Raw genomic sequence first — 10,517 nt, forward strand, 5'->3', positions numbered from 1 at the left:
ACGGAACACGTTGCGTTCTTAATTGGTCCTCAAACTGTAGCCTAAATATTGACGGATCAAACATATCCGCCATAAACGTTTTAAACGTTTGTCTTGCGTCGCCAACTGATGCACAGATCAAGCAAAACAAATAGATAGTCCCGCAAGTTGTGGTAATGGTCAAAAGAGCGCGTGCTGACACATGGAGACGGTCCTTCATTGTCAATATTTATGCGTAATATTAGCTCACATCTCTCGTTTGGAATCGTAAGCTTGGTGACGAAATGTGCATCTGGGCTTGTTGCTTCCAGAGACACCTTACAGTTCGACATTTTCTGCAAATCAGAGCTTATTGCCTCAAAAGAGCATTTGCCATCAAAACAGATGCGGTGCTCGCGTGTGGGCGCAAGGCTTGGGGTAGGCTACACACCATTAAGCTTGAGCCGCAGCTGAGTAAAATGTGAAATGGGAGAATTAATCGATCCCAGGACGATGCTTTTTTTCAGTCTCGTGGGAGTAGGAATTCTTTTATTCATGAGGAGCATGTTATGTCACTTCCATTAGGTGCTTTTGTACTTGATGCGCTGCGCATTTTTTGAGTGTATTTCAACATACATTTTCATAATTGCAGCCAATATGTCTACAGTGCCCTCCAAAACCTAACGAATCTTTTCTTGTGAGGGTTGAAATGTGGGTTTGAACAACGCAGCGTTTCATCAAGGGCCCCCATATGGCAAAAAACTCCAAAATTCAAGCACTTTAGTTGTTTTTTTCTTTGTGTAAAGTTTTTAAAAGATAATATATTCATTCTGTTCTTGTGCGAAGTGGTCTGTGGGCATTTTGGGTCCAGCATTAAGTGAATGGACAGTTAGGGAGGAGGTGAGTCAGCGCGGGGGATGGAGAGCGCTGGTTAAGGGTTGCAACTACGCTAATGCTGAGTGGCAGTCTATAATGCCAAGCCGTATCAAAATCTGACCCTTGGACCCTCTAGTGCTCTTCAACTATTTGCCAGCAAGGTAGAAAAGGACACGCATTCATACTCATAGCTACACTGTTTTCTTCGCCCCCTTTGTTTCATGTCGCATTTACCTATACAGAATTAATGGTCATTGTCCCAGCAACTTTCATTAATTTACTGGGATAGTGGTGCTATCATTTTTTTACATTAACAATTAATTTACAATTACATTTAATGCATTTTGGCAGACGCTTTTATCCAAATTCAAGGTAGCGCATATTGTTTGTATCCACATCCTTTTGCGCTCCTAACGCCATGCTGTACCACAGTAAAACAACAGTGGAAATGTTTATATAATCATGTGAATATAATTATATAATCTTTTTATTAATATAAATACGAATGGAAAATATTTATTTAAATCAATAAGAAGCGAAAAAAATATTTTTTCACAAACATTTCGTCAATCTGACCAAGTTGGCTATTTGGAAAAACATTGTATACTAATAAAAAGCATACACGCACGATATTTTGTAATAAATTTAAGCAGGGGTATCAAAAGTTTCATGGCAATTCAGAAACGCGGGACTATTGGATGCAACCTTTTAAAATATTGAAATAAGGTTGCCACTCTATAATGAGACAGCTTTGATGCTGCCATTTCGAGTGTGGCTCGTGGGACTTCAATATCCGCACTGCAACTAATCCAATTACACGAATCATAAACTGTGATTGGCGGCATTGCTGTTGGCTTCGATGCCACGCGAGCCTTTTCCAATTAGGCCCATTGCTAAAACCTACAGTATCCTTGTACAGGTACTCAGTGGAAATTATTCTCTTTGAACGCATAATTGCAGGAGAAAATGCTAAAGTATAGGTTGCATTCATCTTGTACACATGAGTTTTTTTAATGGCTAGGTCAATGGAGTCAAATAGACTTTACCTGCACGTGTCATATAATTACAAAAAAATACACCTTAATGCGAAAAAATTGAGAATGACGCTTGAGACAGATGGATGAAAGTCAGGGGCGGCAAGAGACAAAGAGCGGAAAATTGAACGAGCTCGGGAAATTGAGCGGAAGTAGAGCAGTGATGCTGAACCTCCTGCGTCACGGTGGGTGCAGCCATTCGGTCTCTCTCCAGCTCTGAATTAAGGACACCTCACAAACAATCAACAGGCCAAAAGTGAAACGCACCCTGAAAAGGCTACTAAGTAAGGTGACAGGCTCCAATTACACTGGCAATTGGATATACAGTCTCTGTGTGGTGAATGAACTGAGATTGAAACCAAAATGCTTAGGGTTGCAAACAGCACAATTACGGTGTTCAATCAACTCGCCTACAATTAAATTGAGCCTACAAGTCAGTTCATTTAACAGTGGTGGTTCGACTGTGTGCCACATTGCTCTGTTCTTAATGGAGAGACTGTTTCATTCATGCAATCTCTGTTCATTCATCAGAGCACCGTAGCGTACCCTCCGAGTTCAAACGAGACACGAAATTCTTATCAATGGAGCGCTGACGTCAGCAGCGGCGCGATGACTCGACGATCACGTGTTCAGACGCGTCTATACAAATTGCTGTTGCGCTGGCCGTGGTCCTGAAAAAAATCACGCACAGCGTTCATGTGTCGAGCAAATGACACCTCTCAACTGTGCGAGAAAGATCCAAGTGTCTTTAACATTGCGGAAACAAAAACTGACTTCACTCAAGTTTTAAGTTGAACTTCAGGATAGCGATTGTTTTCGATCCTCATCCGTAGCAGACCAAGAAGCACAAGGTTTTAAGTTCCAGCTCATTTGTTCAGGAAAGCAGGTGAGTGCTTTTACATCGTATTTTTTATACATCGTATTTTTTATATAGTGAGTTCATATGTAGCTACTTTATAAAAGCAAAGAAAGATTTAAGATAACTGAGGTGGAGTTTTTAAAAGCCATTGATGCTGTTTATATTTATATTGACACTGCATGCTGTTGAATCTCAGTGCAAGTCATTCAAGGAGAGATACAGGTCGACCGATTAACAAGCGTTTGGCGCAAAATTAATAAGCGCGTTTTTGCGCAAAATTTTTTATGCTTATAGCTGTTTTCAAATAAACGTGTCCGATTTACTGTTAATGCAATCATAGATACGATTTTTATTTAATCACCTAAATAATATTGTCCAAGTATATGGATTATAAACGTGTCTCTCTCTCTTTTCTGTAGAGTTTGTTTAAAAACAAAGAGGCAGAGGTGACGTCCAAATGTTTCATAAATTCCTAAGTGGAATGAATAAAAAGAAATATCGCTCGGACGGATTGTCATTATTACATGCGTTATGCTTGTTCGACACGTAATGAAATTACAGTGCATGTCAACACACAAACGGCACGACATCATTATTCCCTTTACGTATCTCACATATTAACCTACAAAATGCATTTTATTTAGTTTTTATGCATATTTTGCGTTGTCGTGACTCAAATTATCAACGTTAAAGATGCGTCTAGTAAATTCGCTCGACATGTTGCGTTTTTCATAGAGCATGTAATTAATTTCATTAAAAAAGTAGTAAGTATTGTGTTTGTCTAGTTCTTGTGATGCATATTGATGCAAGCATATTGTGATACATAAGTTAAACAGATGCAGCCACCCACGTTCAGTAATGAGATAGATAAAATGTAATAATAAAATATGATGAAAATAATTAAAAATATGAATAAAGAAATTATAATGATCGAAGTTAAAGTTATTTTATTATTCTAACGCTTAAAAATGTAATACAATTAAAAACAACAGAATATAATAACTTATCACATCATTTGATCACTAATTAATCATTAACCAATTTTTTTTATCTTTTACAGGTGCTCCCCTCTCCCCCTCACCCCATCCTGTCCTCTCTGCATGGTCATGTTCTGCTGTTGCTACCCCTCCAGCACCTCAGCTCTCCTGTTTGTCCTCCTCAGCCTCACCCCCCTGCTGGCCCTGACTGCCCCTGCACTTCAGCAGAGACCCTCAGTCAGAAGCAGCAGCATCGATGAGGCTCTCCACTTGCCAAAAGAGGACTTGGGGGCAGCAGAAGGAGCTGTCTGGACACATAGGAATGTGGATGACCTACTCCAGAAACCCTTGGGAGAGGAACATGTCTCTGATATGGCCTCTGCCAGTGCTCTAGCTTCTGTTCTGCTTGAGGCTCTCGACCACCCAGCCAGAGAGAAAATGACCACTAAAGTGGATTCTGAAGAGGGACTCGCATCAGAGACAATGAGAAATCAGGATGATCTTGAGCAGAACAGACAAAATGAGGACGATACGGAGAAGTCTTCGGAAGCAGCAACACGGGGTGAGGAAAATGCAGAGTGGCCAAAGGACGAGGGGAATGAAGAGAATGTGGCAAACTCGGATGAAGGTAAAGACGAGCAGTTGTCTAACACAGCATCTCCCCTTCAGCGCAAAGTCAGAGGCTATTTCCAAAACATTGATCTCGGATTGCAAGACAACGAGATACTTCCTCCTCTAAAAGGCTACAAAGCTTATAACCAGCAGCTGGCCCAGGCCACCAAGAAGCTTAAGTGGCAAGAGGAGAGAACTAGAAACCCATCTCAGCAGGACAGAAACTTCATGGATGATTTTGATTTCGTGGAGGAAGAGGAGGAGGAGATATTAACTCGCAAGGAAGAGGAGGAACGGGCACGGGCAGAGCAGGAGGAGGTGAGGAGACAGGAGGCAGAGGCACAGGAGGCACGCGAGGAGGAGCAGAGATTGGCTGACATCGCCTCTGACATGCTTCTGGAGTACATGGGCAGAAAGCCAAAAACACCATCCTATATGAGAGACATGAAGGAGGCGGCTCTTCTAAACAACGTGGCTGAGGACAAGCGCTCCAACGAGGTGGAGGACAGCGACGACGACGACGAGATGGATCCGCAGACGATCGACAAGCTGATTGAAATTTCCAGCAAGCTCCACCTGCCTGCCGATGATGTGGTTGAAATAATCAGCGACGTTCAGGAGAAAAAGAAAAAACGGAAGGATTTGCCCACCAATAACGCCCCACGGTTCCGCCCTCTGGTTCCTCTCAAAGCCAAGCCGAGGCCTCAGGCATATCAATATCCCAAGTCACCTAAGAAATCCCCTCATGCCGTCAATCCGTACAAGAAATGGTACAAGGAGAAAAACAAAGCCAAGATCAGCAAGCAGGACTACTGGTTTAAACCCCAAAAGCAGTTTCTGGCCTATCCCTCATTCCCTTACTATCAAAAGCCATATCGAGCCTATTACCCTGTCTTCTTTCCTCCCCCTAAGCCCCGGTTCTATACAAATCCTGCTGTTTCGTTTGATTACAACTTTGGGGGACCCATAGGTTACGGCCTCAAACCTCCCAACCGCAGGTACAGAGACAGGCCAAAAGCAAGGGACTGGAAATACGCACAAGCCCCTCAACGCCCCCAAAGCCCCTACTTACAACCGGACGCTGTCATATCTAATTACATTCTCCCTCATCCTCGAACTTACCAGGCTCTACCCATGCCCAAACCACGTTCTCCACCGAGAGACGGGAGAGCCCCGTCTTACGTGTACCCGCCAGACTATGTCTACGATGAGCCACAATCTCCGCAGGACAGTGATGAAGAACTGGAGAACTTCATCGAGAAGATTTATTACAACCGCCGATTGTACTAGTCGGTCGGAGTTCAGGATATTCTCAAGCGATGAAACGTTAAAAGCGATGAAAGAGTGAGGAGAATTCTGGGTAAAACACTGAAAGAGGGTTTTGAGTGACAGGGCTTTTGAAAGACAGTTAGGTGTTTCTTCTCCACTCTTGTTTTTTGATACATTCCAAATCAGGAACGGAAGAGACGGTGCTGTTATATCAGAACCTCTCTGCGTGCACTCATTTGGTTTCTCTCGCAGTTTACATTTTAATTTGGTGAGAGAATACACAGGTGAATTTGTAAGGTTTTATTCAGGTATGTTTTTGATTCTCTTGCATGTCGAAAAAGAAACTAAAAAACAAACCGAAAAGACATTGAGCAAATGAAATGCTAAAACAAACAAACAAGCAAACAAAAAAAAACATGTTCGGTGCCAACTGCAAGAGTTTACACAAAGATTTATTTTCTTTAGGAAACACTTGATTAACTGAAAAGTGAAGCTCGGCGATGAATTCTTGATACTACAGGGCACAGTAATAATGACACTACTTAAAAACAAGTAAAAGTCAAATTATTACAGGCTTTTTATTCCGAAGGTCTGTTGGAATGTTTTGATCAATGTTCCTATTGCCTTAATACTGATCACTGTTTTAGCTCATCCATGTGCATGCAGGTCTTGCACCACTAAAAATAATTCTGTCACGCACGCTGTAAACAATGCTTGAAACTGAATCTTCCATTTTATTCACAGAAATGCAAAACGTTGAATATCTTCGCTAGGTGGGTGCCCTGTCAATCTACTTGGTGGAATTCTGTACACACGTGATTTCATGTAAACATCCTGCCAAATTTGAAAATGCCCGTCGCTGTGGATTACCTCCAACCGAGTACAGGATCTTTGTCTCGAGAGCCAACAGAACGCTGTATAATAATGTTTGTTCTTAAAAATAAGTTTTACAGTGTCCGAAGTTTGTGAGGAATAATCGGAGGGTGAACAGTTTGCACGTCTATCTGTATCTGCATCTTTAAAAAAAATCTAAAAAAAAGTCAAATTTGGGGAGAAAATCGCCTCTTTGATGAAACTGTGATTATTAAAAAAAGAAATAAAAACAAACAAACAAAGAGAAATCTACATTACTATAGCAAGTGTTTTCATCAGTAAAACCGTCTTGTGAAAGGAATTTGTTGTTGTCAACTTCCAGATTGTAAGTTGTACAGTGTCAAATAAACAATTGTGTGTGCAATGTGTAAATAACAGCATGTTGATTACTAGTTTTTCTATATGACAAAAATAAAAGCAATTATTTTATTAAAGTCAGTTTTTAAAATGTCTTATTGAAATATCTCTGTTTAGATTTTGGGAAAATGCTCTACAACTAATTCATTTCTCAACCCAAGGGCTGGCACCAACATAACATTTTATCTGTTCAAAAGTTGTGATTTTAGTATCCATTCACTGAAGCTTGACTCATCCCTAACAAGATCTCTTAGGAATAATCATTAAAATAGGTAATAAATCTCCACAGTCCTTAAAAACCTTTCCGTCTGGTATTACTCATGTCCTGAAAACAAACGTTTTTAAACATTTACACGTCAATGACAATTTCAATTATGATCATTAAGGTAGAACAATGAATCATATTTATTAACCCTTCGAGCAAAACAGCTTTTAATGCACTGAAATATGATAAACAAGCACGTTTGGACACACTGAGTCACATGTATCTATAAATCATGTTTTCAACCTGCTGAAATTGATGCCATTCAATAAAAAAGTGGTAGGTGAAAGTCATTTGTAAATAAAAAATTTGCAAAATAAAGAAGAGTAATGTGAAAGGAACAAGCAGGGAGACACACAGAGACCAAATGAAAGCGAGGGGTGGGGAGAGAGAGAAAGCTGCAGTGATTAATGAGTCACATGATTGACGGGTGAGTCATCTACTGCCATGCACCACTGCAGAACCCTGAGCACTTACACCCTCTCTCTCTCTCTCTCTCTCTCTCTCTCTCTTTTTCTCTCTCTCTCACACACACACACACACGCAAGCACACAAACAGCAGCCCACTCCCCCACACCCCAATTTTGGACACAATGCAGAACTCAATGATTCACCAAAAACACTTTTGCATTAGGCACACATGCAAACACGAGCATGAGCGCGGGGCCCTGCTCTTTGATTTAGATGGCACGTATATCTGGTTAAGGCACGTTTGTGACCTCGCACTGGGCAATAATAGCGGGGTTTAACCCCAAATTGATGTTCATTGTCATGCTGATGCACTCTTAGCGTCTGCGGCTCTCGATCCAATCGCCCTAAGTGGTGGATCCGGCTGCAAATTAACCACCGCAGACGGCCGCTGGAAAATTTTCCATTAGTGCCCAGAGTGCATGGGCTGTGGGGACCGGCGTTCGCCAGCCTCCCGTGCGTCTCTCTGTCCTCTTTCTGTGCGCCTTTGTGTTGAAACTCAAAGGGCCGTGAATGGGTGTAAATGCGGAGAAGACTCGCAGCTCTGCAGTCGGAGGCTGGTGAGTCATGGCCACTTACTTACGTCCTCCCTCTCCACCTCCGTTTTGAACAGTTTCGCGAAAACACGCGAGGAGTCTGTTAAGTTACTCCGATAATTGCTGTAAATGGACGCCCGGCTGTTCGGAACCTTCGCGCGCCGAATGTTCCAAGTCATTAATGTGTACGTTCTCCATCTGTTGCTCATCCGCACGCGCACGGCCGAAATCAGCCATAAACACAGGCTGATGCGCTGATAACAGAGGCTCCAACACTTCAGAGGTAAAAAGTGCCTGATAATGACTGTGACTCAGAAGGCAGCTCTAATGATGCATTCTGCCGAGCCAACCGACCAACGCGGCACGGCGAAAACACTCTCGCTAAAACTTTCCCAGTGACACGCGCGCTCCGAGGTGCTTCAAAGTGCCTTGAAGCTCTCTGCTGCCTTTGTAGATAGACAGCACCATTTATGCCCTGCCTGGATTTCGGTGATTAGCCATAATTGAAGAGAATCATTTAAATCTCAGAGAGGTTGTTAAAGAAATAATAAAATAAAAAATTCTCTTCCCCCCGATCCTTTTCTGTATGCCAAACCTTTATGCATGATGATAATTACCATGTAATTACCATTCAATTACACCCTCTGCTTTCCCCGTAAGAGCTGTCAGTGGGTACGTAAAGAGCTGATTGCCAGCGTCTACCGTTCGGTCTCACAAGACGAGCTGGATGTTTTTACATTTACGTCAGATTTTAATGTCAAACAATGTTTATTGATTTCGAACGTACCTGCGATGTCGCAATCGCATCCGTGGCGTACGGCTTTAATGTCATGGAGGTTTTATTTTAAAGACTGTGAAATGATTTTCCTTCGGAATCAATTCAAATCTTGCATTTCGCCCGCTGGGGGGTGAACGCTTTTTGACAGCACTGGGAGGGGAGGCTGGCGGTGGGCTTTCTGCTCCCAGCATGCATCAGCCGTCATGTTTCCATTAAAGGGCTTTGAATAGTCTGCCACTAAAACAAGAGGGACGCAATAACTGCCACAGGAAGGTGTTTAGGAGGTCTGATTAATCTAAGTAGCTATCTAACCTTTGTTATGATTCACATAAACACGCGCATACATAGACACTTGAAGATATGTGTAAGGATCTCAGTGGTTTTCATATACACTGTCATGGTCAGAAATGGTCCATAGCTGTCACTGGGGCACTTAAAGAGTACATATTAGTGTCAGAGATACATATTGGTTTTTTAGACCTATTTGCATAATTTGAAATTCATAAACAGTAACACTTGAAATGTCTGAAATAGGTTGAGCATTGCGCTAGCAACACAAAGGTCATGGGATTGATGCACGTATTGATAAAACGTATGCACTTGGATGCACCGCAAGTCACTTTGGATAAAAGCGTACGTCTGCCAAATGCATAAAACCAAAACCCATTTAAATGGTAACCGTTCTGCTATATTCGTGAGAAAGTACTCAATTTGGCCCTCTTACAAATATAACCAAACCTACACACAAACCCACACACTAATAGCGCTCGTGCTCGCCAATTCTTCCTGAAAAGTGCTGAACACAATCAGCTCCGCAGAAACACCTGCAGAAGGTTAACGCTTGAAAGCGGAAAACAACATCAACACTCCGCTCATCTGCGGTTCGGGTCGGTGGCGCATATAAAATAAGAAGAGAGGGGAGGTGAAGAGGGTTGAGGTCTGATGAAGTCAGAATGAAACGGAGAGAATAAAGGTGAAGGTCTGAGTGACTCACCCTCCATAAGCACTTACCCAGCGGCTCTGTGAAGTGGCACCACCTTCAGATTAACAAGCTCATTGCCTGGATCCTCTGCAGACCACACACACAGGCATATTATTTGTCAAATTATGCGAAAAGCATTGGAAATATTGTTTGTGTGCATTTGGGATGCCGGCTATGACATTAGCCTGATCAAGACAAAGGAGTCTGGCAAACTGGTTTGAAACGTCATTTAAATCACTGTCACAAAAACGCAACGCATAATTTCGTATGTGGCGGAGGTTCATTCTCCTGTGATGCATTCGCACACACGCTGTTGGCGATCATTAGAGGACAAATTGAAATAAAATAGTGTGCGTTTGAAGCCGGGGTTTAATTTGCGAAAGGGCAAAAAGTGCTCACGGTTGAAGACGAGATCATAAATATCGCTCCCACGCACTAACTCACTCTCTCTGGTACTATATTAGGTTCCCACTGTGTGTGTGTAAACAGTCCTCTTGTCTCTAGGGCGTAATCCATTTGATTCTAACATGAGTGCTATTGTGGCAGATGGGGTAAAATGTCCCTCAGGGGTCTTTATCCTCCGCTGGGAGGTCCAGACCGCTCACTGACTGTGGCAGATGAGGCCTGACACCTGAGCTCTATTGCTGTCGCTCTTTACAGCGAATCTGCTTGTGAG

General features: G+C 42.4%; 1 protein-coding gene across 2 annotated transcripts; it reads left to right on the plus strand.

Moving 5' to 3' along the window:
• Positions 1-2,343: 2,343 nt before the first annotated feature.
• Positions 2,344-6,892, plus strand: LOC129447034 (uncharacterized). 2 transcript variants are annotated; one of them, XR_012372586.1, is made up of 3 exons: positions 2,344-2,754; positions 3,788-5,676; positions 6,330-6,892. XR_012372586.1 is itself a non-coding variant. In XM_055208590.2 (2 exons), the coding sequence occupies exon 2, from the start codon at positions 3,828-3,830 to the stop codon at positions 5,604-5,606; it is 1,779 nt and encodes a 592-aa protein (XP_055064565.2). In that variant the 5' UTR covers positions 2,345-2,754; positions 3,788-3,827; the 3' UTR covers positions 5,607-6,892. The 2 variants fall into 2 exon arrangements, 1 of the variants encoding a protein (XP_055064565.2); XM_055208590.2 differs by having other exon boundaries at positions 2,345-2,754; positions 3,788-6,892.
• The last annotated feature ends 3,625 nt before the right edge of the window (positions 6,893-10,517 follow it).

This window comes from Misgurnus anguillicaudatus, chromosome 12 (genome assembly GCF_027580225.2).
Source record: "Misgurnus anguillicaudatus chromosome 12, ASM2758022v2, whole genome shotgun sequence".
NCBI lineage: Eukaryota > Metazoa > Chordata > Actinopteri > Cypriniformes > Cobitidae > Misgurnus > Misgurnus anguillicaudatus.

Bases quoted from the DNA above. Each gene is read 5' to 3' on its own strand.
- LOC129447034 (XM_055208590.2), top strand. From the start codon at position 3,828: ATGGTCATGTTCTGCTGTTGCTACCCCTCCAGCACCTCAGCTCTCCTG.